The sequence below is a fragment of the Corvus moneduloides genome, chromosome 15, assembly GCF_009650955.1.
Source record: "Corvus moneduloides isolate bCorMon1 chromosome 15, bCorMon1.pri, whole genome shotgun sequence".
Lineage (NCBI taxonomy): Eukaryota > Metazoa > Chordata > Aves > Passeriformes > Corvidae > Corvus > Corvus moneduloides.
In genome coordinates this window covers 5,440,302-5,468,195 of record NC_045490.1, presented here as the reverse complement: position 1 = coordinate 5,468,195, position 27,894 = coordinate 5,440,302, and the positions used below count along the sequence as shown (strand labels likewise).

At 48.8% G+C, this 27,894-nt stretch overlaps 2 protein-coding genes across 12 annotated transcripts in view; one reads left to right on the top strand and one right to left on the bottom strand.

Moving 5' to 3' along the window:
* LARP1 (La ribonucleoprotein 1, translational regulator) overlaps positions 1-11,620 on the top strand; it is a 46,175-nt gene extending 34,555 nt beyond the window's left edge. For both annotated transcript variants that reach the window (XM_032125345.1, XM_032125344.1), the window contains exons 11-20: positions 472-641; positions 913-1,272; positions 2,412-2,535; positions 3,138-3,343; positions 3,439-3,545; positions 3,911-4,062; positions 4,336-4,480; positions 4,662-4,771; positions 5,264-5,391; positions 5,952-11,620. In XM_032125345.1, coding sequence (XP_031981236.1) covers positions 472-641; positions 913-1,272; positions 2,412-2,535; positions 3,138-3,343; positions 3,439-3,545; positions 3,911-4,062; positions 4,336-4,480; positions 4,662-4,771; positions 5,264-5,391; positions 5,952-6,173 — 1,724 coding nt within the window. In that variant the 3' untranslated portion in view covers positions 6,174-11,620. The remainder of the gene's footprint in view (positions 1-471; positions 642-912; positions 1,273-2,411; positions 2,536-3,137; positions 3,344-3,438; positions 3,546-3,910; positions 4,063-4,335; positions 4,481-4,661; positions 4,772-5,263; positions 5,392-5,951) is intronic.
* Positions 11,621-12,622: 1,002 nt separating this feature from the next.
* FAXDC2 (fatty acid hydroxylase domain containing 2) lies at positions 12,623-27,858 on the bottom strand. 10 transcript variants are annotated; one of them, XM_032125348.1, is made up of 12 exons: positions 27,681-27,858; positions 24,012-24,143; positions 22,653-22,768; positions 21,287-21,351; positions 20,117-20,164; positions 17,657-17,748; positions 17,459-17,556; positions 16,622-16,743; positions 16,099-16,304; positions 15,104-15,209; positions 13,885-14,051; positions 12,623-12,929 (listed from the first exon to the last, which is right to left on the bottom strand). In XM_032125348.1, the coding sequence occupies exons 3-12, from the start codon at positions 22,723-22,725 to the stop codon at positions 12,773-12,775; spliced, it is 1,134 nt and encodes a 377-aa protein (XP_031981239.1). In that variant the 5' UTR covers positions 22,726-22,768; positions 24,012-24,143; positions 27,681-27,858; the 3' UTR covers positions 12,623-12,772. The 10 variants fall into 10 exon arrangements, with proteins under 10 accessions (XP_031981239.1, XP_031981245.1, XP_031981244.1 ...); XM_032125354.1 differs by having other exon boundaries at positions 24,012-24,132; XM_032125353.1 differs by having other exon boundaries at positions 24,012-24,123.
* Between the last annotated feature and the right edge of the window lie 36 nt (positions 27,859-27,894).

Sequence of the window (27,894 nt, the reverse complement as noted above, 5' to 3'; positions counted from 1 at the left end):
GGTGTGGAGCTGTCAACCAAGTGCTGCAGAAGGGTCTTCTGTCCTTCGTGGGCTTCCCATGCTCTTGTCACCCCATCCCACGGGGGCTGGCAGGAGCCCAGGGCTGGGCCTGAGAGCCCAAGGTAAGGATCTTCTTGGTGCTGTTTTAAGAGTTTTGACAGGAGAAGTTCTGGCTCCAGACTCTCTTGGGAAGGTTTCCCAGAGAGCAGCAGAGCACCTGCTTTAGGGCTTTGTGTGTCTGGGAAGATGTTACCTGCAAAGCTCTGTGGCCACCCCTGGCATCACAGCCTTAACTGGAGATTCCCACTCCAGCACTTGTGGGCACTGTGCTGGTAAGCCTTGGCCACTGGATGCCAGTTAGCCCTACAGGCTGTGCCATGCTTCCAGAATGGTTGGGTAGTTCGTAGCTACACACACCCCCTGGGTTCCCTCCCTCCCTCTAAAGCACCTTGTGGCTCTTGTTGGCTCCAGAGTCCGCTCCAGGCTCCCCACGTCCTGCCAGCCCAGTCCCTACCAAAACAGAGGAGGTCAGTAACCTGAAGACAATGCCCAAGGGCCTGTCCACAAGCCTGCCAGACCTGGATTCAGAGACATGGATTGAAGTGAAGAAGAGACCCCGACCTTCCCCAGCCAGGCCCAAGGTAAGTGATGTAGGAGCTGTTGGAGTGGGAGTCTCCCAGTGGTTGGGGTGACTTGGATCATGCATAGGCAGGCTTCAGTCAAGTAGGATCTGTTGGGAGTGATGTCCCAGTCTGTCCCATTTCCATCTGAGCCCCTTTGGAGCTACTCCTCAGTGGTGTAAATGAGGTGTTCTCCCCAGATGGGCTGGGGTAAAGAAACAAGGGGCAAGAGCTGGGTCTCATGTCGGTGTGTGGTCTTCACCCTGTGTCCCCCTTGCCCCCCTACCTGCAGAAACCAGAGGAGTCAAAGACACCACAGCAGCAGAAGCAAAAGGACCAAGATGAACCCGAGGAGCTCGATTTCCTCTTCGATGAGGAGATGGAGCAGATGGACGGCCGCAAGAACACCTTCACCGACTGGTCAGACGAAGACTCGGACTACGAGATCGACGACCGCGACGTGAACAAGATCCTCATCGTGACGCAGACCCCTCCGTACCTGCGCCGGCATCCTGGGGGGGACCGGACTGGCAACCACACTTCCAGGGCTAAAATGAGCTCAGAGCTGGCCAAGGTGATCAACGATGGGCTCTACTACTATGAGCAGGACCTGTGGACAGAGCAGTTTGAGCCGGAGTATTCACAGATCAAGGTGAGAGTGGCTGATGCAAGGATGGGAGGGATCCGTGTGGGCTGTGGAGAGCCTCACTGCAGCAGTGGCTGCTGGGCTGGAGTGAAAAGGGCAGGGCAGCGGGTTGCAGGCTACTCGTGGAGTAGAACTAAGCTGGGATTAGTCCTCTTGCAATGTTTGGGATTCTTGGCTCCCAGCATCATGCTCAGCCATAGCAGCGATAAACACAGCCCTGTAACCAGACGTGAGGCTGCAGCCAGGTAAACAAAGTGCCAGTAGTGAGGTGACCTGGAACGTGGGGTCCATTGTTCTGCTGTCTGCCAGGACCTTGGCTGGCAGTCCCAGATCTGTGAGGGGAACTGGGTGTCTCTGCACTGCCCGTAGTGCCCTGCGCTTTGTGGTGCAGGCTGTTGGAGACTACACGTGTTGGGAACAAATTCATAGGTGGCTGGGCTGGTCTTGGCCTGTGCTCTTCTCCATTTTGGTGTCAGTTTGCACGGACACGGGCTTTTTATAGAAAGCCCACCTGCTGTTTTGAAATGTATGGGTCCCAGCTTGGTGACTCTTACTTTTGGGGACTTGCCTAGACTCACTCAGTGACAGAAATCATGGCTGTGAGATGGGATGGGCTCAGTGCTTCTATGTCTGGTACCTGGCCCATTGCTGAAGCAGTGCTCTCTGGGGTGACAGAAGCTGAGGGTGACAGGGACAGTGTGTTGGGGGTGTGGGTCCTTCAGATCCATGGGAGTGTTGTGCCCTGCTGCCAGTGTGGCTGTGAAGATTTGGGGAGGGGGGCTCTAAGGACCCAAGATGGTGGCAGGGGGGTCCTGGCCATAAATAGGTCACTGAGCTCATCTTGAACGTTACTGCACTGGCTCTGACCTGGGTGGTAAAAGCCTGAAAGAAGCAGGTGCTGGTTAGTGAAGCTGCATTGTGGGATCCCTGAAAGCTTGGGAGCAGCAATGGCTCAGACCTGGCCTATGCAGTGCCCAGTTTTGTGTCTGCTGCATCTCCCCTTCCTGCCCCTGTGCAGCAGGTGCCCTCTGGGCACCCAGACCCTGGGACTGCACTCAGGACCCAGCGTTGTGGCTGTTGCACAAGCAGAGCCATGGTTGTGATGGGGTGAGTGGTTTCTTCACCATCTTCCTCCTCCAATGCAGCAAGAGGTGGAGAACTTCAAGAAGGTGAATATGATCAGCAGGGAGCAGTTTGACACCCTGACCCCAGAGCCCCCTGTGGATCCAAACCAGGAAGTCCCTCCTGGTCCCCCCAGGTTCCAGCAAGGTAAGAGATGGGGCATGAATGGGTGGTACTAAATTTGTCCCTGCTCCTCATGGTGAGAGGTTCTTGGAGGTTGGGTGGCAGCTAGGGAGATGGAACTGGGGTCACAGGTGTGGTGGATTATCTAGTTCACAAAGTTCACAGAATATTCTGAGTTGGATCTTTCCCAGATTAATGATGCTCTTCCAGCTGAATACTTTGGGGATCTAGAACTCACAGTCTTTGTCCCAGTGGAGTGAGGAAACCTTGGCAGACTCTGATGTACTTCCGTGGATTTGGCTCTCCTCTTGGACCCTCTCTGAGTACTTGGGAGGCAGCTGCCTGCTGGGCCTTGTTTGCCTGTGTGACACCAGGGCCGTGTCCTTGGGGACAGGGATTTGTTGCTGCTGTTAACCACTAGGAAGCAGATACCTTGTGGGGAGCTCAGTCTTTGCATCTGCTGCTAGGATTTGTGCTTTCTAGCCAAACTGGATTTGAAGCTGCTTGTGTGGGAGAGGGGATGTGTCCCTGCATTCCTGCCCCTGCTGCTTCCCAGCTGCCTGATGGTAGTGATGCTCTGGTGCCCAGAGCCCAGCCTGACACGGGGCGGGGGTTTCTCCCTGCAGTACCTACAGACGCTTTGGCCAACAAGCTCTTCGGAGTCCCTGAGCCTTCCACCATTGCCCGCTCTTTGCCCACGACTGTCCCAGAATCACCCAACTACCGCAACGCCAGGACCCCCCGCACCCCGCGCACGCCGCAGCTCAAGGACCCGACACAGACGCCCCGGTTCTACCCAGTGGTGAAAGAGGGCAGGACGATAGATGCCAAGGTGGGACCAGGCTGGGCTGGGGAATGGGAGCTGGGGTCTCCCAGCTGGGGCCTAGGGAGGACAGGAACACATCTGTGATGCACTGTGTCTTGCAGACTCCACGTAAGAGGAAGACGAGGCACAGTTCGAACCCTCCGATGGAGTGCCACGTGGGCTGGGTTATGGACTCTCGGGAGCACAGGCCCCGGACTGCCTCCATCAGGTACCACAGACAGGCGTGTGGGATCATGGAGGAGGCAGAAACGGGAAAGGGAGGGAGTGTGGGAAGGAAGGGGAAAGGCAGCATCTGGTCTTGCAGGGGATGTCTCCTGTTAGGTGGCTGCAGAAAGGACAGGGATCAAACCTGCCCTTCCTGGAAAGGCTTGGGGAAAATCTGTAGCCTTGCAGAAGAGCAAAATGAGACTTGATTAGAAACATTGGTTCCCTTCCTAGTAGGCTGCTCCATGGCTCATGTCCCAAACCCAGGGTAGTGATGGCGTGGGTGGGACCAACAGGTGGGGTGGAGTGTGACCGTGCTCTGCTGGGTGATGCCGAGGAAGGGTGTTGACAGGAGTCTCTCACGCTCAGCTCCAGCCCCTCGGAGGGGACCCCGGCTGTCGGGAGCTACGGCTGCACCCCGCAGTCCCTGCCCAAGTTCCAGCATCCTTCGCACGAGCTGCTCAAGGAGAACGGCTTCACACAACACGTCTACCACAAGTACCGGCGGCGCTGCCTTAACGGTAGGGACACTGCACTGAGGGGTGGGACAGGGTGTCCCTGCACTGCTGTGTTTGGGACAGGAGCATGGCAGGGATGGACACAGGCAGGGTCCTACAGGACAGCCCTGCTGGCAGCTGCTGTGTCCCCATGGTTTGTGGGGAGCGTGGGCTGTGCTCAGGGTGTCCAGTGCTGGGGCTGGGTGTCATCACAGTGCCACAGGGCCCTCCTGCCTGTGAGTCCCTGACTCTGTGGGAGAGGATTGGCCTTGTAATCATCTCCTCTTCCCCAAACAGAGCGGAAACGACTGGGCATTGGTCAGTCCCAGGAGATGAACACGCTTTTCCGGTTCTGGTCCTTCTTCCTCCGAGATCACTTCAACAAGAAAATGTATGAGGAGTTCAAGCAACTGGCTGTGGAGGATGGGAAGGAGGGATACAGGTAAGAGAGGAGTGACAGAGTGGCCTTTTCTAAGGGTTTGGCCTTTTACAATGCTCACAGCAGATTAAGGCAGTGCCTCTGCCTTGCTTGAAGGTGGGTCTGGGGGTTGCCTTCAGTCACCTGCTGCTGCCCTGTGTTGTGTGCACCAGTGTCTGAGCTCCACATGCTGCTCCCTTCCCAGGTACGGTCTGGAGTGCCTTTTCAGATACTACAGCTATGGGCTGGAGAAGAAATTCCGGCCAGACATATTTAAGGACTTCCAAGAAGAGACCATCAAGGATTATGAAGCTGGTAGGTGCCTCCTTTGGCTTCTCTAAGATTGGCAGTGGTGTAGCTCAGCTGCATGGTGCTCCTGAGCCTCTTCTCATCATTTTGGGGAAGCCACATAGTGCTGTGCATTGGGGACTGAGATGTCCTGTTGCTCATTTCTCAGGAGAGGGTTGAGTAGATCCTCACCATCCTGAAGATTGCTGGGGGCTGGAGGAGGGCAATGGGAGGCTGCAGCTCTCCCAAAGCCTTCCTCTAGTGGCACCATTTCCTGTGGGATTTCTCAAGGCCCCGCAGTGGCTGAGCCTTGCCACCACCAAGTCAGCGGAGCCTGGGGACATCCCAAGTCAAGGGGGCTGCCCAGGACTGATGTAGGTTGCTTCCATCCAGGTTCTCCATCTTGCCGAGGCTGTGCCCACCAGCAGGACAGCAGGGTTTGTGGGGAAGCCTGGAGGAAAAGTGTCTTGTTTGTTTTTTTGTCCTGCTGACATCTGGAATTTTTTTTGTTCTCTCCAGGGCAGCTCTATGGGCTGGAAAAGTTCTGGGCCTTCTTAAAATATTCCAAAGCCAAAAATCTGGATATTAACAGCAAACTGCAAGAATACCTCAGCAAGTTCAAGCGCCTCGAGGACTTCCGAGTAGATGTGAGTAGACACAATTCCTGCACTATTCCTGGATGGCCCCTGCAAACAGCGCTCTGAGGAAGGAGGATTTTGGGGGTCCCCAGGCGGTGGCAGGAGGGGGGGCAGTGACACCTACTGTCACTCCCAGTCATTGCAGCCAGGCTGGGAACAAACGGCGGGATTGGAATATGGCAAATCCACTCGGTGTGGGATAAGGAGCTGGGTGAGCCTGCCCTCCCTGGTGAGGTGAGGAAAGGGAGCATTGATGGTTTGAATAGAGCCAGCTTTGTGGGGAGGTTTGGCTCCCAAGCTTCTGGATTGTGCCCCTGTGTGGGAAGCAGGTGACTATGAGCAAGTTGTCACCATTGTGGTCAATTTGGAAGTCAGTCAGTCTTTTTGTCAAATCTGACAGCAGGAAATTTGGACAGAAGGGTAACTGAGTGCTTGGGGTGAATGTGTGTGTTCCTTGTGGGCCAGGGAGGGAAGTTGCAATTGGAGGCTTGTAGGAGGGCTTTTTTCCTGATCCCAAGGGACGGGAATTTGGAGGAGGCTGTGCTCATACTGGGGTGCTTCTCTTCCAGCCACCCATGGGGGAGGAAGGTGGACACAAGAGATACCCCACGACATCAGGGGGAGATGGCAGGAAGCGCTACCCATCCCAGTCTTCCAGCAAAACGGTCAGCCAGTGCCCATCCAGCCAAGCCCACGCCTCACCCAGCCAGCCTGCACAAGAGGATGCCAAAAACCTGAGCCAGCAATCCCCTGCCCCATCAGCTGCAGAGTCGCAGACAGTGGGGAAGTAGAGAGGCTGCAGCATCTGCTTCCTGCCGGGGGGTGGGGTGGGTTGGGTTGGTGGGGAATGGCTCGGAGAAGGGCAGACATGAGGGGGTGGGACAGGAAGGGAGCTGGAAGGTGGGTTCCCAGGAATAGGCTGCTTGGGAGAAACTTCAACGCACACGATTTTCTTCTCTTGTGGCTGGAAAGCAAAGACGATCTGCATCCAAAACACCATTTTGCTGTTACTACCCTGACCAGAGCCAGACCCACTCCCAGCAGACCCACCCTTTCCCTTCCCTCTTCTCCTGTGCACACACTCATGTCTTAGTGTCTCTTCAAAAAAATGTGTTCTGGCTGGGTTGGAAAGGGGAGATTTTTTTATTATTATATATATATATCAAGTTTTAAATTATTGCTAGAAGTTCGTCTGGATTTACCAAAACAAGTGTGCTCTGTGTGGCCCCAATGAGTCCCCTCTGTGTCCCCCCTTGGATCACGGGGCAGCCGCTCAGGAAGCTCGGAGGAGCGAGGTTCCCCAGTGGGGGACCGAAGCCACAGCGTGTGACGATGCTGCGGAGCCTCTGATCTCCATGACCCGGCTGGCGTCTCCCATTCCACGTACGGCGGTGCCTCTCCGACACCGACCTCCGCGACAGGAGCATCGCCCTGTTCGTTCTCCCGCTCCCTTCTCCCTGACGTCTTCACCTTCCCGAGGGTCTGGCTCTCCCTCTGTCCACCTCTCCCTTTCACCACGGACAATTTGGAAGTCAACCAAAGGACCTTTGCCAAGGATAGGCTTGTTCTGACTCCTTCCTGCGAGGATGGCTGGTTGGGAGGCTGGCAGGCACCTGGACTCGAGCCTGCATTAGACGGTGCACCCGCTGCCCCAGGAATGCCCATCGCATGCAAAGACAGGACTTTGCAAAAGGAGCTTTTTCTCTTCCTTTTCCCTTGGAAAAAAAATGACAAAAAAAAAAAAACAAACCCACAACCCCCTCTACAACAACAACAGAAAAACTCTTTAAAAAGACACATCTCCCTTTGCTTTCTTCCTTGGAAATATTATTGAAGAAAAAAAAGAAAAAAAAAAAAACAAACAAAAAACCCCAAAAACACACAAAAAAAAGTTGCCTTATGGTGGAGCTGGACCGGGGAGGCTTGTTGGCTTCCTGCACCCTGGGGTGCACTGGGCTCTTGGCTCCCCCCAGGCCCAGAGACTCCTCACGGCATTGCTGCCGAGCTGATCTTCCCTGCGGCCTTTCCTCTGACCCCACAGCTCTCTCGGATGCCTCCCTGCCAGGCCTGAGTCTCCTGGGGAAGGTGCTGAGGGCAGTCACATCCAAGACTCGTGCTCACGCAGTACTCGCAGCCGCTCCGCCGTGTTTGTACCATGGCAGCCTTGTCCCCACGACAGCGACTGTTCCTGTCATGGCCTTGCTCGCGCCCCTGGCCCTCCCTGGGCAGGAGGTGGTCTGCTCCTGTCTGTGCTTCCAGCGTGGTTGGGGAGTGAGCAGGGAGATTGTCACAGCAGCTGGGGGGACTGGTCCTGGCTGTGAGCTGCTTCTGCTGTAGCCTGACAGGGAGTGAGGCAGCCCTGGGAAACCTGCCCCACAGCAGTCACTGGCTCGGGGCTGCTGCTGGGACTTGTGCAGGGCAGGCAGGAGCCCTGCTTGGCACAGGAGAGCTCTCACCTGGGTTTCCTTGTGTGTTGTATTGTGGCAGGCGGCTGCCTGGAGTCTCCCACTCAGGGCACAGTCCCTGTGCATTTCCAAGGGCTGAGATGACACCGTGTAGCTCCTTACTTGGCTGAGGTAGGGGGTGACTGCAGAGCTGCTGTGGCATTTACTTGATAGATCCTTATATCCAGCACCAGGTGGGCTTTGGCAGGCAAACCCTCCCCAGGCTGTGAGCTGGATCCTTTGCGAGGGGTATGTGTCAGACATGATATCTCTGAGATGTCCAGTGCTACTTCTGGAGCTGCTCAAGAGGTAGCACTGGAAAGTCATGTTCCTTTCCAGCCAGACCCACTTGCTTTGCTGCTACTGTGCTCCTTCTGATGGGTCCCTGGGATCCCTGGCTTGGCTCTGGCTCTGGGGCTCCATCCCTGTGAGCTCCAGAGCTGTGCTCTTCTGTGCAGTGTGGAGTGGGCACGTGCTGCACCACTCCAAAGGTGCAGCTCATTGCGTTGCCCTCTCTGCAAAGTCACAAGCTGGTACTGGACAGTGTTTTCCCAAGGGATCCAGTTGAGCCAGAGCTGCATCTCATAGCTGGGAGGAGTCATCATCTCTCCAGGGCTGTCCCTGTGCGGCTGCAGAGTGGGTGAGTGAGAGCAGCGAGGAACTGAAAGCAGGAGCAAGAGGGGGAGCATGGACAAGCTGTCCATCAGCAGTGGCTGGGGGTGCTTGTGGGGCCCTGGCTGAAGTCATCACTTCCCAAACTGACACTGCTTCCAGGATGCTGCCTTGGTGGGGGCAGGTGGGCTGGTCCAAGCGGAGTGGCTTCACGAACTGCTGCTAAAATTGAAAGCACAGCTGGGTTTGAGAGGCTGGGGAGCTGCCGCTTGGCCATTTCCTGGTGGTGTGATCCTGCCCTGGTTTGTCCACCCCTGCCATGTCACCCTGCAGCTGGTACCGCTCGCAGGCCTGATGGCTGCAGCAGGCACAGCCCATCTGAGGCTGTGAACTCCGTTATGGCAGCAGTGCTCTGGGGTTGTGGGGTGGGAACTGGGCAAGATGGGCAAAAGTAACACTTGTACAGTGCTGCGGCCGTGACTGTTATCTCTGGATTTCCCCCTCTCGTGAGCTGGAGTCAGATCTCTGAGGTTACGGATATAGGCGGGTTTGTCCCTGATTTGGGAAGGAGGAGGCTGGAGAGTCGATCAAGGACGTAGATGTGTTGCTGGTTGTTTGAGAGTGCAGGCAGGTCTGGATGTGCCACAGGTGATCCTTGCTGCTGTGTCTGTGCTCCTTTCTCGTGCTTGTTCTTTCTTGAAGCCAATTGTCTGCGTTTTAGCAACAAATTAATAGGAGATGGGGAGGGATGGGCTGCTGCTATGGAGTTGTTGCTTGTGGCGCAGACTGTGAAATTGCTTGGGTGGTAGAAGAGGTAGGACATTTCCCAGAGAATTTCCCAAAATATTGATTGATTTTGAGTAATTTTTAATTTCTGATCCTGAGGCTCTAGTCTTAGCATGGAAGTGTTTTCCCTTCCCCCTCTGCCAAGTCAGTGGTTTGTCATTAATGTGTGCACCCAGGGGAAGGTGGGTCAGAAGAGCGATCCCAGCAGTCCCAGTGCCCTCCAGGTTTGTGGACTGTGTGCCTTGTTTTGCTGTCCATGGGACAGCAGTGGGCAGGACAGAGCAAAGATGGACATGACAGCCTGAGGCAGCTGCTGCTTGCTCACACCTGTCTTCCTCCAGGGAAGGGAACACAGAGCTGTTCCCTCCTGCTCTGTGCTGGGGTGGGTGCTGGTGGAGGGCAGGGAGCTCTCCAGGTGCCTGGTCCATGCCCGGCTGGGTCAGGAGTGGCTGCAGCAGGGCTGCTGCTGCACGCAGGAGGCATCACATGCAGCTCATGTCCCCACTGGATGAAGGGACAGCTGTCCAGAGGGGGTTTGCATTTGAGGAAGCTCTTGCCCTTCTGTAGAGGAGGGAGTTAGGCCTTGCTTTTAGTTTGGATGCTTCACCTCCACTGTGTGTTGTGCTTTTTTTGATTTCAGAGGACTGAGTGGTTGCACACGTGCTCCTGTGAGCGCTGATTGTCCCACAGCCCGCGAGGGCTGTGCGGTGCTGGCATCCAGCCACTGGCACAGCCTGGGGGGAGCCCCAGCTGCTTTTGAAAGGCTGAGGGAGGCTGACTTGGGGCACCATTCCCCATCCTGCCCCTTTTCTTAGGAGGTCCTCCAGGCTGCTGGAGCTTAGGGGCTCCTTGCTGAGGTCAACTTGTCTTTGGAGTGCAGGTGGCTGCAACAGGTACAGAGCTGTGGTGTGGGGTCAGAATGGAGGTAGAAGGTGTGTTTCTGAGGAGGCTTTGTTGCTTTGCCATGCTCATTTGTGGAAAAAAAACCCAACAAAAAACAAAAACAAAAAAAAAAACCCTAAAAAATGTAATGATGCTGCTGCTCTGTTTTTGCCTATCCATCTCTCTTCTGCTGCCCCCCTGGCACCCCTGATGGCGCCTTCTCACTGTAGCCCTTGGGGTCCCTCGAGTTTCAGCACCTGCTCGGGACTGGTCGTTGTACTGTAACAAACTGATGTGTTTAACCTCAGTGTCCTGCCATGTTCCATGGCAGTGCAGAGGGGGCCTTCTAGCTGTTAATGCCTTTCCAGTTACTTTATCAAAAGGAAAAAAAAAAGGAAAACTGTAAATGTAGCAAGCTGTGTTTGCAATGCTTATTGTCTCCTGTCTCCTCTGAGGCTGGTTATGTCACTTGTCACTATTTGAAATGGATACTGGGCTCTTCTTGAGAGGGTTGCTACACTTGATGTTAAATGCCTCACTGACTTTTTTTAAAGTTTCCAGTACAGGTAACAGATAAAAGAATTTCTTTCTTTCTTTTTTTTTTCCTAAGCAAACGTTCATGTCGGTGGCGTGGAGCAGGTGGCTGGAGGGCAGCATTTCCAGTAGTTTACAGTTTCACTTTCTGCAGACACTTGAACATAGGACCGATGTATCTGTGACAAGCACATCCCCTTGGGAAGCTCCAGAGGAGCAGGGAGTGCCCTGGGTGCCAGCCGGCCCCTGTGGAGCGTGCTGGGGACCCTCCAGCTCCCCACACTGTCAGCCTGCTCTCTCCCCAGGTGTCAGCCCTACACCAGGGTGGCTTGTGCCTGTGGTGCCCCTTGTGGGAGGGGCTGCTTGGCACCACTTGGTCCTTCAGGCCTCCCTGGTGCAGCCCTGCTCCCCATCTTCCCCCCAGCCTGTCCTGGTCCCATTGAGGTTGGAAACCTTTGGATCTGTGGCTCAGAAACACCCACTGAGCCGCATCCCAGCGAGTGCAGCCTTCTGCTCGCTCGCCTGGAGCTAAAGGGGTGATGGTTCGATGTGCTGACCCTTCTCAAACCCTGTGTGTCCAACCTCAGCCTTCTGTTTCCCAAAACTAGAGAGTGTGTGCAACCTTCTTCAGCTGCATTTATAGTAGAGACAAACTTAAAATGACTCATCACAGACCGTGTATCACTTGGGAGGAAAATCTTGTTAATATGGCCCGCTGTACATGATCCATCTCTGTCGATAGTACATAATCTTTGACCCATGTGCTAGGATCATCATCGCGTATAAAAGGAAAAGAGAAAAATGTAAAATACTTGAATGAGAGCTTGTATTATAACATTAATATTATTCAGAGTATCTGCTTTCTAGGCTGATGTGATTCATTATTCTAGTAATGCTTTAGTCCTTTGTAATTTGTGGTAATTATGCTTTTTCCTTTTTAATACAAAAAAAATGTATAAAAATAAAAACTTCAAAAGACAGTGGTGCCTGGATTTTCTGTTCTGCTGACTTGCCCTCCCCAGGGAGCTGCGGGTGGGTGACTGGGGTGAGTTCATCCTGGTGCAGCTGTAGGGACTGGAGAGGAGCAGGGCAAGTGACTTTGGTTCCAAGGGTGGAGCTGGGCTGACCACTGGTCAGTGCAGCACAGGTCAGCCCTGTGTGCCTGTTCCTCGAGGGGCTGCTCTAGCACTGGGGAGAGATGGGATGTTTTTCTTCCAGGGCCCCAGGCAGGATTGAGACTTGAGATCCTTGAGAAAATTCACAGTGTGTTTCGGATGGTCTGTGGGTACTTGGGGATGTGCATATTGTTCTTCTCTTAGAAGGTTTCATTCATCTCCACACAGCTCAGGGCAGCAGGGACTCTGCTTTCCTTAGAAAATCTTTCTGTAATTTCTCAGAGTTTTGGTTGTCTCTCAGAGCAAGGGGAGGTGCAGCAGGAGGAGGTGACCCTGGAGCACATCAGCTCCCAGCTCTGCTTCCATGTCCCACGAGGGGAAACTCCCTTTGTTTGCACCTGTCTGTGGAGCAGTGATGAGGCTGTGGCAGCCCCAGTTCAGCCCTGTACTGACTTCCTGTGCAGAACAACTGTTCATGGGAAGTCAGGCCCTTGTTGCATGTGCATTGTTTCTAAAGCTGTGGCCCCCGTGATTTTCCATGGGGTTGCGTCCTGGATCCCAGGTGCTGTGAGTCACAAAAACTGGTTTTAATTGTATCATGTGTAGATGGAGTGACTTTAATGTTTCTATAGAGTGAGTGGTGATAAGAGAGGCCAAATCATCACCTGGGAAGTCTGGTGCTAAAACCTTGATAACGAGAACCCCGAGCCACGTGGCCCAGAACACACCTGGCTCATACACAGGCAGCTGGAACCAAGGCCAGCGCAAGTTAACAGAGGAACAAACCATTAAATTTAGTTTAAAAAAGATTTCTAGAGCAGGGGTTTTTGTGTGTGTGTCTTGGGTAGAAAATAATGGCAGCAAAAGTGCAATCATTTCAAGCAGCATATTTAACTTCAGCTTCACATTTTGTTATATGTGGACAAGAACTTGTTTCTCAATTAAAATACTATTTGGCATAAATCACTGTCTCTCACTCTGCTCATCATCCGGCTGGGCAGGAGCTGCTGGGCTGGTTCACTCAGCTTTCTTGGGTAGCTCAGGGATGCTTTCGGAGAGCGGCGTGAGGCCGAGCAGGACCTTGTGTCTCTCGAAGGCTTTGGTTTGTCTGAACACTCTGTCCGTGCCATGCAGAAAATCCAGCACTCCCAGCACTCCATAGCACTGGTTGAACCTGGGAACCAGAGATAAACATCACTGGAAGTTACTGAGGTTACCTTACCTATCGTCCTCTTTCCTTTCTGAGCCCTGATAATCTCTCCATGTGATTTCTTGTCCCTGCAACAGGCTCCCTGGCAGCTCTGTCGAAGCCTGGGTGAACCTTTTGCAGCTTCTCTCTGGTGCCATCACTGCCCAGAAGTGGTGGCACTGAGCAGCAGCTGTGTTTCTCCTGGGCAGCTCAGAGCTGTGGGAGCACCGGACACCCACGTTACCATGCCCATGTGTTCTCAAGACCTGGCTGTCCTGGGATATGGAGCAGATGTGCTTCCAGCTGGTACAGCTGTTCCACTCAGAGTGTTTCGACTCTGCAGTGATCTGTGTCCTGGCATGTGGTGACTGAACTGTTCCCTGGGCTGGTTCTGCAGGAGGGGCAGACTTTTCTGGGGAGTATGTCTGAATGTAGTGCCCACTGGGAGATGGGAATGTTTCTCTACTGCTTGGGTATGTATCCTCGAACAACCTGCTGCAACTGCTCTCTCTCCAGCACAACAGGCTGAGAATCTCTGTCAGGAAGGGTTAATGGTGATTGGCTGGGCAAAGTGTAATCTGATCAGTGTTACTAATCCCAGTGTATGGGAGAGGGACAGACAGGCAGGCTTGCTTATTTCACTGTGTGACTTGCCCTTGCTCTGTCTTTAGATCACATGAAGCGTCTTCTAAACTTCTAGGAAGAGCCTTGCAGAGAACTATCCTTAACAGGGCTGGAATCCCTTGAAATCCCAATCTCCATTTAACTGCTGTAAGAACTGGCAGCACTCAGCCTGCTCTCAGGTGAACTGCAGAGCTGCTCTGCTGGTGCATGACTTCGGCAGACCCACTTGACCCTCAGAAAGGAGCTTTTCCTGTCGGTGCCAGGACACAGGCAGGAGAGGAAGGAGAATGGGAAGCTGAGCAGTGCCCAGACATACTTGAGGTGGTGGAAGTCATGGAACTCTGGAGATGGCAGGAAGGGCAGGTGGTAGCCACAGTGAGAAATGCTTGTTGTTACCAGAGCGAGGGAGAACCATGCTGAGATTGAAACAATATGAGATCCCATGATCATCGGGCCAGTCATGACAGGCAGAGTGTTGGAGATCTGGAAATGAGAAGAAACTACCTCATTAATGGGTCCACAACCAGCAGACTCTCCTCTAGGAGCTGAATTTTGTCACGTGGTGATCCATCACACTTGTTTTGTGCGGTGTAAAGGGAAGATCCCTCTGCAAACACCTTACTAAAGTTAGGCAATAATCCCAAAAGTAGTAATAGAGATAAGAGAGTTCTACTAACTGCAAACCATTGTCATAGCCCAAGCTCCCCAAGCCTGCAGTAGAAGTTAGACATGACACCAAACAGTGGGTGTGAGGGCAGCATGATTCCAGTAAATCACCCTGGAATCTGAGGTGTAAATTTCAGGTTCACCTTGGAATAATGCTGAAGCTGCTCCTGGGAAACCTTGCTGTGAAAGGGCATGGCCTGCAGACACACATGGCAATGTGAAAAACCCAGTTGCATCACTTCACTGTGTCCTGCCCGGGGCACAAATGGCTCTGGCTGCCCAGACCCAGCTGCCTGCACCAGCATGGCTCAGCTGGGCTCCTCAATCATTATACTGCCCAAAGACTGTCAGCTGGGGAGACCCTCAGAGCTGGTGTTGCAGCCCAGGACTATTGGTAACAGGCGATAGAATTTGTAAGTGGAATCTTTTGAAGTATGTGTTTTCCTGAGAAGTCTCAGCTGGAGGAGTGTTGGGATACGCTCCTTGCAAATACTGATCCCAGCCACCAGCACAAAAATCCTGACAGAATTCTGAGTCCACACAATTACTCAGACTGTGTGTCAGATCTCTTGCTAAAAACACTGTCTGTGCTCCCAGGCCTCTTGGGGCTCATGGAAGCCCTGTCCAGTCAGTTTCTTATCTAGTGGAGGCCCTTGGATCTGTGCTTTTAAAGCTACTGGAGTCCAGTATAAACAATTACTGCAACCCTCCTAGATCCGAGCTTCTCGGCAATGCAGCTCAGCTTCCTCTTCCTAAGGAAGAAGCCTCTAAGGGCACATTTGCTTCTCTTCTCTTACCATTCCACCTCATCCCATGGAAATCACACTCCACACAGCAACTGGAGGGTGACCATGGGAGAATCCACTTACTATGTGTTCTATTGGGTGAGCATAAATGGAGACCACACCGATGGGGGCTGTCCACTCGTGGTGCTTCTTGTGAATGTACTTATACAGGACTGGGTGGTGAACAAGCCTAGGTAGAGCAAACAGAGAAAGGCAGGTTTTAAGCTCTGCAAGAAAGGAGTAACAGAACACAGAATTTCTGCAGGTGACTTGCTCGTGTCTCCTCTAACATAAAGATTTCAGAGCAGCTGGCAGTGAGAGTGTAGGACTCCTTGCTTCCTTTGCTCTCTTTGTATTGGGCCCTTAATTAATGTGTCCGGTGGCTGATGTTAAACACAGTCCAGATAAATCCCATAAATCAAAGTCCCTGAATTACTTATTTATTCAGATCTGGGAGTACTACTTAGGGGAAGACTCACTTTGTATTTTCACCGGTTTGACTTTTTCTGCTGGAAACTGTCAAAGAATCACAATTTTCACTTCTGCAGGTCCTTTGTAAAAAATGGCATTTACATTTTTTGGGTGCATTTGTCCTAAAGGGAAACCTACATATTTCTGAGTGTACTGTGCTTGCTTCTGCACAGGCTTCCGTCTTCCTTGCTTTAGTTCTGTCCTCCAATGTTGGTGTCAGTGCTTGGAAATCTTGCACTGTTGGGAGCCAGGCCCTGATTTGTAGGTGCTGTACAAGGGAACGGAGATCAGTCACTGATCCCTGAGATATTTTCTTTCAGGACAGCCAGTCTTGTTCTTTTCAAAGAATGCTGGGTTACAGCTTCTGTGCAAAACTGCATGTTTCTTCCTGTTTTAAGCTGTTCCGCCTTTAAAATTCTACACATTTTTGTTTACTGGCAGCACCAAGGCCTCATGTTGTGAGGGGGGATTTCAGGACCTGTAAGATTTCCCACATAAATACAAGATTGGTGGAACAGAGGGACGAGGATTATTGCTGTTGTAGGATATGAGCATAAGCTTAAAGGCATGGAGGAAAATCGAGAGTCCTGTTCCTGTGCTCAGCTCACCTGTGTGTATAATAGAAGAGAATTTCCTCTACTACAGTAAAAATGCTTAGCTCCACAAGAAACCACTGGAAGGTTGGTAATTCCTCGCTGAAGGTGTTGCCCCACGATTTCATGATGTAGAACATGGGCACAAGCATGGGAAAGGAGATAAAAAACTGATTACCCAGCGCCGTGTAGATGGCTTTCCACAGTTTCTTTGTGTCCACCTGCAAAAGAGAAGTCAGGACTTGAGGCTAAGAAAGAAGTGATGCAGTTTCAGTTGGAAGGATGAAAAGCTTTAAGATTTGTAGGCAGTTAGTTTTGGGATCAGCTCTTTAACAAGCAGCCAATGCAGATCTGATCAGTAGCCTCATTACAGGATCTGCCTTCCTCCCTGCAGTGGGTATACAAGACTTGGCTTGATCCTCCTGGAATCCTATCTGGTTGCAAGAGAAAAGCAGAACAGGTTCTTCTCCCCATTCCTGGCCTAAGAGACTGCAGGAAGTGTTTAGCCAGCAGAAAAGGCAGAGTGAGAAGTACTTACAGGATCATTCTTGCCCAGCTGAATGCGATAGCGAGTAATGAAAGTTGGCTTTCCTGTTATATCAGCCACCAGAAGGATTCCATTGAAGCCCCAGAAAGCAAGTGCAGGCACCAATGCAGCCCCTGTGGCATGAGGAAAGGGCAGAGATGTGTGAATGAATTGAGAGCAATGGCTAAATCAGGAACAAAATACACTGGCATAGTACCCAGAGGACCTTGCTGGGACCCAGATGTGCCAAGTGCACATCCCCTGCCCCAAGATGCTTAAAAATGGAATATGGGTGAGTTGTGACACTCGGGTAAGATTAAAGAATGGGAAGGAGGTTAGAGCAGACAAATGTCTCAGAGGTTGAAACTTGACATAACTGAAGCTAAGAAAAGGCTTTTCTAGGTGGCTGGGAGGTCTCTGTTTCTTTTAAATGCAAGTAGGATAAAGTTGAGTTGATCTCTAGCACCTTGCAAGGTCCCTACCAATTCTGTTCACCAGCTGTTAATCACAGAAGAGAGTTTTGTAAGTACTACAGCAAGAGTAAAATTCACTGATTTTACTTACATTTTTAGTAATTAGTTCTACTGAGTCATTCGGTTCTCACAGGAGCAAAGTGTCTTCACAGGGAAGCCACTTGAGCAGCAGCAAAAAGATCAGATTTTTAATCTGTACAGGGTTCTGATGATGACCACATCCAAAAGCAGAACAGCTGCACCACATCAGCTGTGGGTGGCTTCCAAGCCAGTGCTTGTCAGTGGGAGGATTAGTGAGTTCAGGAACCTTGTCCATGTCCCCCTTTTATATGTAAAACATAGATGGTTTCTCCTGAGGAGCATTGTTAAAACTCACCAAAGAGGAAGATTGTCCACTCATCTCCTTCCATATAGTTGTAGAACTCCAGCCATGCTGTTTGCCAGAAATTGCCTAAAGTTATATTCTGCATAAACCTGTGGGAATAACAGTTCTTGGTTGCCCATCTTTCCATCCGCCTTTCCCCCTTTCCACAGAAAAGTTTCTCCTCAAGCTGTTTTGTTTGAACATTCTTACCAAGAAACAGAGTTCACTAAGGCAGTGAACATGAGCAGGCCTGTACTGAAGACATAGGCACTGATCTTCAAGGCATCCCAGAGCTTCTCTCCCTGTGAGAAGCAACAAGAGTAAGCACGTGCTGCTGTGTCCTGCCCTGGCATTTTTGGTATTTGAAATGACGAAGGCAGTCTTGTGATGGCCTGTTTTGCTTCACACACTCTGAAGAACACAATAACAAAGCTGTTGTGGGATACGGTGTGTAATGGAGGGGGGAGTACACACACATCCATCTGCCATGCTTACAGAGACCTGATGCATGGCTGATGTGGAATTTCTCTGGAATAACCAAAGGGAGAGAAAGGACCACTGATTTTTTCCCTCTTTTTTTTTATTTGGCATGCTGCTCAGTACCTGGAGGGCTATAACTCAAGGGGCTTCTGGATAACTCAGAGCTGTGGGAAAGGAACACCTGCCGATAAGGAATGTTGCTCCATCTCAGCACCTTCCTCCCTCAGTATTTTCTCCCTCCCAAGATGCAGTGTTTTCTCCCCACAGCAGTCAAGAACTGCTGTGTTCAGATGACCTGGTTAACAGGAATAAGTACGTTCAAAAAGCAGTATTCAATATATTTGAATATTTAAATATTCAAAATGAAGTTGTTTAGCAAATATACAACGAATTTATAACTAATTATCTGTCTTTTAGAGTAGTCCAAGTTGGAATTGGTTCTGGAGTGCAATTAATTTGGTTTTCATGAGTGAATATGAATTATATTTATCTGCAATATAAATGTTTTTTAAAAAATCAATGCAATACAAAAATGATACAGTATAATTAACCAGCTATTGTCTTCTTCATTCCTCTGTCCTTCCTGTTTTTTAACTGTGGTGTTGTGCCGCACAAACACACTGTAGTAAAACCAGTGTGATTCATAGCTGCTGTCCTGCTCACCTCCTGTCAGAGAGGACAAACAAGAGAGGCAGCTCTGAGAAATGCCAAATGCAGGTGGTTTAGGGTAATGCAATATAAAGGAATCCTCTTTACATGGCTTTTAGATTCTGTAACAGTTACAGTACATTAAACGTGGCCCAGGACTTATGAGCAATATTTATTTGTCCCAGGACAGAACTTTGCTCATTAGCACTGAAACATTCACTATTAAAACAAACAACCAGTCATTTCCTCCTATCACCTCCTTCTCTCTCTCTTTTTTTTTAATCGAAAAAGCAGCCAGGGATGAAGTAACTTGCCATGACTCTTGCCCTACAGTTTGATGTTTGTGAACCCTCTGGATTTATTTGAGAGCAGTGCAATCAGCTGCCACTGTTATCACTGGGTGTACTGAAGTGCAAATGCCAGGCTGGCAAAAGCCTCTCCTCCAGCATCAGATAGTGCCTGCTGGATCCTGGACCAGAGATTTGCTCTCTTAGCAATTCCACTCTTTCAGTTGCATCCATATTATGCCCTATGTATGCTGATGTAAGACTTTCTTAACCTTTAGACCCTGGACCATCACTTACATAGTCCTTAGAAAAAAAGGTTACAGAAGCTATGAAAAGCTTTGAGCTTTTTAACAGACTTGTATCCTATAAATCCTTTTTCTCCTGGGATGATGAGAGAGCATACCAAACAAAAATTCTGTCTTACAAGTGTCAGATATTTCAGTTAGACCAAATAAAGTTTCAGTTGCTTTAGCATCCTCCAGCTCAAGAGTTTCAAACATTAGTAACTCATAATACTCACAGACACTGTGCATGTTGTGCTTTGAGACAGGACAGAGAGGAGCTAAAGCTCAGCACTTCATCTATTTTAAAAGCCCTTTGGCTAGGATATGTCTTGTTTTAAGCCTGTGTTTTTATTGCATGTGATGAAGTGATTATATGAATCCCACACAGTATAATTACACGAGCAGTAGAAGCAGAGAAGTTTACATAGAAAAAAAAATCTCGTTCATCAAGTCCAAGTGCTTAACACCCTGCTTCTTCTCATGCCAACAGCTATGGCACAGTAGTTTCCAAACTAATTCATGGATTGCTTGAGTTCTTGCTCTTAAATTGCTAGTTCTTGTTCTTAAAGTGCTTGTAGAAGTTGGCAAATTCCTTAAGTGCAGGACAGGGCTGCTGCTGGCAAGGTAAAGAGACTGGGGCACATCAGCTGGGAAGTAAGTGTTTAGCAGGACCACTCTGAGGACCAGGCCCAATGAGGTGGCACAGCTTCTGGTTATGGGGGACTGTGGTGGGTTCTTGCCATGCAAGCAAAGATAACAGGCCCTTCCCCACTTGCTGCTGTAGCTGCAGTCCACTGGAAGGGAAAAATGCTGGGGAAATGTTGCTTTAGTGATAAGAGGTGAGCTCCTAATTGCACTAAAATGTTTGGAATGAGGATGTCTGTCACTTCTCTTAGAAGATGATTCAACGCATCCAGCCTTCCAAAGCATCTGCATAACGCTTCCTTTAAAAGATGACCTTGAGCCTTTACCTGCTTCTGCAGCTCAGCAGTGGAGGAATATCCAGAGTCTCTTTCCATCTGAAATAAAAGGTGATCTAAGTAAGTGAACCTTGTACAGCTGGAGAGTGGCAGAATATGATGCTGACAACACCAAATCCCCTCCACTTGCAGCTCAGTGGTAAAAGTGTAAAACATTTACTCTCTGTGCCCTGTCCTGTCCTGCTCCATCCTTCATGTGTTGGCCATCAAGCAAAGCTAAGTTCTTGAGAAGAAAAATGCCCTTATTTCCTGAGGAGTTAGTAGTATCCCAGAAGATTAACAGGGATGCAAGGATAACAAAGAAAAATGGGAGAACAGCCAAAACCAAAGATTTTTGATTGTGTCACTGGTGTGTTGTGGTAAGACTTCCTCCCTTGATCTGGCCCAGGAATACACTGCAGCACTCAGTAGCTACTCCAGCCCTTCCCAGGCTGTAAGGAAATGATAATGTGGGACATATGTTCTTCCATAATGACAACATGCAACTAAATGAACAGGGATGAAAACAAAGTGAGTTTGTGCCACAGAGAATTAACACAGTAGAGCCCCACAGCCTTTGCTCAAACTCTAAGTTACAGTTTAAGAATATGGTAAGTAACAAAATCATCTTTGCTTCAAGTCCTGCTACGGTCACTTAGAGGGTTAAGGTCCTAAATGGGCACGTGGCCATCTCATAATAAATCTCCCTGCATTTAGCTCTGGCTTGACCATTTGTTGATGATTTTGTTATAAAAAAATTAAAAAAATAAACCAAACCCAAGATTTAAGTAGCTGCTGAGGCTTCACTGCTGGCCATGGCCATGAAGGGTTCTGTATTTCAGGCCATGTTCTGGCTGTCCTAGGGATTATTGCATAGCTGTTTTTATATTTCTGCACTCTTATCGTCAAATATAATTAGCAAAAGTTAACGAAACATTCCTTAATGTTTTCTTGGTTTCACATGGTCTTTAAGAACAAACACACAACTTCTAATAATATGACGGCCAGATTACTAAGGATGGCAGAATTTAATCCATTTTGCTTTTCCTAATCAGCAGAACATTCAAGCACAGGCAAACTGTTACCTAAAGTACAAAGGCAAGCACAGAGAAGGTTCAAAGGTCCCTGTGTAGGGTACAAATAGTTGGAAAATTACTCATTAGGAAGATGATATTCTATTACCTTGATGATGGAGGGAAGCCTCTTGGGAGTACTCTTCTTGCAGCGTTTCAGAGAGGAGGAATAAACTGCCAAGAAGAAGTCCTGTATTAGTCAGGAGGTTATAGTTTAGATTTGAAATTACAGCCTTCTGGGTATGTTCTTACAAATACAACTGTGTTTATTTACAAGTGTTTCCAGCTCTGTTACGTTATATATTAGTATGCAAGTTAAAGGGCACGAGACAGACGAATTAGACACCTTCTTCCTGCTTACTCACAGACACAAAAGAGCAAGGCCAGCCCACCACACCACACACTTTAGTGGAAGAAACTGATGTTAGACAGTTCTGAGGAGGAAAAAAGAAAAATAAGGCGGAAAGGGATTTGAAACCTGAAACCCTGAGGCCAACTCCCAACCCCGAATTTCAGCACTAGGGTTGGAAGTACTCCTATGGGAAATGCTAACTTTCGGTAGCCGTCTTAAAAAAGAAACCAAATCCAAGTTTAGTTTGTCTCCCTTGGCAAAAAAAAAGTAGCGTGAGAGGTGCCCTAAGGTGCTATTGCTTAAAATGAGGATGTGCTAGGGAACCTGCAGTGTCCCAGGGCTTCCTGTCCTTCCCCAGATATGGAGCTCCTCACTACTGGACTTTGTCAGCTACCAGAGCCAGTCTGTGGGATTTTCTTTTCCTCTCATATTGTTTGCCAACCACATCTTTATTGATAAAATACAGTTGAACTCCAACATATCTGATGAAGAATACCCATAAGAAACAACTAAAAATAGCCTCTAGCCTGAACAGAACAGCATAAATAACATGCCACAGGTCAAATTTAAATGGATCTTATCTTAATTTTTAAAAGACCTTCTAATCACGTCCGTTACGTAACATCCACTACGTGCCCATCTTGTCACACAAGTCCCCTCAGGGCAGGTGTGCCCACTGTCTCCAAGAAAACACTACTAATGCTTGAAATATGTCAGGCTCAAACAATCCATTCCTTTGAGGCTTTGCTCCATTCCAGCTTTCTTAACAGGTTGTTCAGAGCCTTGAACAGTTGACTGTCTGCACAGAGGGAGACTTCACAGCTTCTCTGGGAAATCTGTTCCAGTATTTGACAACCTTCACTGTAATTTTTTTCCACTTGGAATTTTTTTGGTTATAACTCCTATTATTTGCCCTGTGCACATCCCTATCTTTACAACCACCCAGCAGGGAGCTGAAAAAAGCAATATCCAATTATTCTGCTCAGATAGTAGAGTAAATAGTGCTGGCCATAGTTTTCCGTGGTTAAAAGAGATTAGGAGAGGAGACCCCAATTCTGCTCTGATGACTTTGTAGCAGACAACATTAGATCTAGGTGAGGCAGGTGTAAAAGGGGAACCTCACTGAGCTGGAAGGCTGATGCTCCAGAGGTTCCTGTATCCAGCAGTGCTGACTCAAACCTGCTGAAACTTTGCATGTGAAGAGCTAGAGAGCAGAGCACTGTAGAAAATGTGACTCTGCTTTGAGTTTTTAGAAGGAGAAGGAGCTATTACTTGATTGAGTCACGTATTCTGTGCATTTAGGAAAGAGTTAAAATTACGATCACATTTCTAGTACTCTTTTTTAAATAATCAATTTATGACAGAAGGCTGGCTTGGGCAAAGATTTCCCGTTCAAAACAGAGCTTCCACATCTGCTTACCCTCTGTTTCAGAACACTGCCTTTATTAAGCCACTTTTCAGGATAAGATTTTACATTACTTACATTAAACCCAGATAAATTTGGATAGAGTAGGTTTTCCCCAACATCTCATTACCTACTCTTTTTTTATTGCATAACGTCTCTCCTGATTCAGAATACAGCAAATACATTAAAAAACCATTCATGTAACCATGGCTGTTTCAGCAAACAAAAAAGCCATTCAGCTGCTTGGCACTGCTCTCATGTTGGCATGTTTTACAGCCCCGAATCAACCACTGAAGCTCTCAGCTGCCTGTAGCTATTTCCAAATATCAGCTAGAACTAGTGCTGCTTAAAAAAAAAAAGTTCCTTTCCAGTTATTTCCAATTAGTTAATTGAAATTTGCTCCAAAGCAAATTCTCAACCATAAAGTAAAATAATTGCTTTTCCAATCAGTCTCTTGACATTAAAGGGGGAACATACACTAGTCAAACAAGGATTCTAATGCATTTTCTTATATTATTATTTCCATGTATAACTTCATTTGCCCAAAAACTGTTCATTAAGTCACAGATCTTGTTTTCACTGAATTTTCCACTTCAGGTACCAAAAAAAGCTAGCTTGTCTACATCATGTTTCAAAATGCTCAACATAATCTGAGTATAATCTGAAAAAATCCCTGATGCATTTTTTACATTTTTTATAACATGTGAATTATCATTTATGCCCCATGCCTGATGTTCTCTTATATTTCTGGTGCCCAGACAGCCCCAAGCTGAGGCAGCACGGGTGCCCTTTCCCTGTACTGTACCCATTGCACCACCTCCTTCTGCCACCAGCCACAGACCTGCATGGCAGGTGCAGCTCAGTAGCAGCTCCATCTGCTGTGATGGACTGGCTGCCCACCATAGCTCCTTGGGATTCCTTTTGCCTTCCTGCCTGAAGCTCCTGTTGTAGATCTTACTTCACTGAAATCAACCTTTATAGGGCACAGACAGTGGAAAACTGCTCCTGGGAGAAAAAAGGCTGTGACTATCCATGAAAGTACAGAACATAGTGAACAAAAAACACAGGACCACTTACCTGGTCACCTGAACAGCTGCATATCAGCCACTCTATGTGGACAGACACAGGACCAGACGTGGTGTTTGATGTCCTACCAAGCACTGCACGGATCTTAGGGCAACCACTGCTCCTAGAAAAGCTGACAAAGGACTTCACACAGACACATGACATTGCCTTTAAATGACTTCCTCAAAGTTTCTATCATATCTTTTCAAGCTGCTATACCCTTGAACTCTGGCTGCCTGTTCTTTGCTCACCTCCTGCTGATGGTAGCCTAGGAGAGGTCCTTTGTGTCTATTCAGAGCCCAGAGCTCAATTCCTCACTTTTCACTACTGCTCTCGAAACTTTATGAGGGTTTAGGGAAGGGTGACGGGGGTGTGCTTCCAAGCCGGTGCTGCCTGTCCCCTCCCAGACAAGTCATGTGAAGCCAGTGCCATGTCACTGTTAGTGCTGGCAGTGTTCCCCGTGGGTATGTGCACGCTGTTACTCAGTTAAGCATGTGGAATAAATCTCTGCAGGTAAATTTTTCATCGTTATAACAGAAAAGCCACCAATGCCCCTAAAGATAAGCATTTTTTATAATTCACTAACTCACGGCTGGAGCACAAAATAGCTACTGCCAGTGCAACTGAATGGGTCAAAGGTGTATTTGTTAAAAGCAATTAGGGGTCACTGTGGAATTTGGCAAAAAAACAGCAGTCCAGCTTTCATGCTGTTGTAGTAAGTCTAAAAATTACACCAACTCTGTTGCTACACAGTGCTCTCAACCAGTTACAGACTTTGCTTCCATGGGTAAGCTGAAGATACATACAGGTTAGCATGTGCTTGGGCGCAGCTGTCTTTAAACATAATGTTTACAGACCATAAAGAGTGTAATTATAGTATTGCAGAGAGCAAGATGTAATTTACAGTAACATTAGTCTTTATTATGCAAATGTGGCCCCAATCTGTTACTTACCCCATAAATAGTTCCCTATTACGAACTAAGCTCTGAGAACTGAGGGTGTTACTATCATAACTCCCCAGATTTATTTTTCCACAAGAGGAAAGACAGGGAATATCACCTCTGCCTCACAGTTAGCCTTGTTTGCCCTTCACAGGTGAAGTAACACAAGCTCCTTCTCAGTAACACCTCATGCCAGGAGAGCTGCAACTGCAGAGAGCTCTGCAAGAGTGAACAGGATTTAACCCTCTGTTACTGTTTCCCTCGACACTTTCTCTTACCTAATTCCAGCTATTCCCTGGTAGGGACAGAAGTTGTCATTCTTAGCAGTTGCTACCAATTGGTATTTATCACACAGAGCAGACTCAACAGGGAGGAATGTGATTCCTTCAAACTATTTACTCACGTGCAGAGGAGGAAGTGGAAATGAGCATCTCAAGAGAGGGGTGCCATAAGGATAATGTCCTCAGCTCATCTTTGGATTTAAGCTTGCAGGGGGAGGGCTGTTCATCCAACAGCCAAAAGTAGGTGGTAAGACAGTGAATTTTGGACCTCAGTGTTCCTTTTTAACCACGGTTCAGTTCCAACATGGGTAATCTCTGAAATATTCATACCCATAGGGACAGCTCAGCACATTAGTCATAGGGTTGTAAATGCCATTTGTCTTCTGCTGCAGTTTTGTGCCTAGCACAGGTTATCACTCATCTAACAGCTGCTTCTGGCTGCTCTGTGCCCTCTGCTGATGTCTCCACCACAGACACTCCAATGCTGGTGCAATCTTTGCTGAGCCATGCAAAAAGTCTGATTTCTTCTCAGCAAAAAAGCTTTTTGATCAGACACTTCATAACTTTGTTCACTCCCCACAGTTTTTGTAATAGCCACTAGTTGTTTCACTATTCAAAAGGAACATCAGGGGAAAATCTATGAAGAATCTTTCAGAGTGTTGTACAAGCCCATACTGACAGTTCCTCTAAGGCTGAAGAGGCATCTGAACTTGGCACACATCACCCATTGCCTAATTCCCTGCATTCTGAACCAGATTTCTCACCACCTGCCAGGGCATGTGTGCCACGACCTAGCACTGCAGTGGTTGCTTTTACGGAACAATGGAAGGGTGAGGACAACAAAAGTTCACGTTTCAGGATTCCCACAGGTTAAGTTTTCCTGTGGTGGTGTGACTAAACTCTAAAGGAAAGGCACAACAGGACATGCAGCTCAAGCTGCCCAGTGTGAAAGTGTTGAGCTAAAGGCCTTTACTCCACTTTATAATGCAGCTCTACATTCATGTGTAGATGTGAGGACTCTTCAAGACCTGCTTTGGAGTGCTGGAGTTGGAGGCAAAATTGGTAACTTCCACATACAGAAATGATGGGACTTTTTAAAGAGCAGGGTGCCTTTTCCAGCTATTCTGAATCTTTATTAGCCATGTCGTGTTTGAAAAAAACGAATTCTGACCTCATCAAGCAAAATGCATCTCCAGCTCTTCCCACCAGTGCGTGCAAACATCCTTGAACAGCTTTTTTTTTTTTTTTACACACGAATTTTTAAACACTACAAATGTAATTTATCACAGGTGGTTATTGCCTGCAACACATTTTTATTACAGTACCAAGGCACAGATATTTACAATGGCCTGAAGAGATGCATCCTCCCTTTTTCCCTAGATTCAACATCCCTTCAAGCACTGGGTTTACGAGTAAGAAAAATTACTCTGAACTCTTTCGGGAAATAAAAACTTGACCTTATATTTACAGGGTGCTGTAATCCAGCCTGCTAAATTTACCTGCTAACAATATACATTTCCTTGTAGAGAATCCCAGACTCAACTGACCACAGGAAGAAAGGTGATTACTTTCTGGCAGTGTAGCATACTGCATGCTGCATAAATAATGCAACCCTAGAGACTGCAGAGCTAAGGCAAAACGGTAACTCTCCATCATCTCTGAAGATAAACTCTGAATCAAAATAATGCTCAATAATGGGACGTACTAAGATGCTGACAGCAGCAAGGTCACTTGACAGAGCAGCACGTGAAAAACGCTCTTCTTTTCGAAAGGTAACATTTCTGCTGAGGCATGAACATTAAACCTGAGACACTGAACGATGTCTGACATGTGAAAGATACCAATATCTGGTTTTCCAGATACTTTGATCAAAACGCTGGGCAAGTAGCTGAGATTCAGGGAGAGGAAAGACTCCCATATGGTGGGCAGATAACCCAGTGCCAGAACATATATAGATATAGGCACACACGTATTTTACAATAGATGCAACCCTGTCCAGAAGGAAGGCAGTCTAAAACAAAGGAAATACTATCTAAGCTTAATTAGTAGACAAGCTTCCAAATGAACTGCCTATCTGCCATCAGCATCAGCCAGCAAAGCAAGTGTTGGCAGCCGTGTTCCACAAGCAGTAGCTGCTTTACCAGCTACAACCTTCTGTTGCTAACGTAATTTAAATTCCATTCCTGGAACAGGAGAAGCCAGACTAAAAGTCTGCAGGTGTAGTAGGAACTTAAATGACTTCTAAGCTCCTGCAGGAAGAAGCAGAACTTGCTCAATTAATGAGCTTCATACCCACTACACCATAGGAGCAACGCGTGCTAGGACAGCAGTGGTTTGCTCTCTGGGCTTTAGAAAATCCCCGTTGGGAAACAAACCCTCATCCCACTCCCACCCTGCGCGCCCGTGGCCTGGGAGCCCGGGGGGGCTCGGGCCTAACCCCGTCCCGGGGACCCCCTCACCTCCCCTTGGTGAGGGAGGGGTGGCCTCTGCTTCTTTCGGGGACGCTCAGCCAGGGCCCGGGGCCGCCCGTGTCCCAAGGGATCGGGGTGCTGGGGGCTCCCCATGCTGGGAGCCTAGCCCAGCCCCGGTGGGCGTTATGGCGCCGGTTCCCTGACGGAGCGGAGGCATCCATCCCTACCCCCCGCCCGCAGACTTTGGACTCGCCCGCCGTTT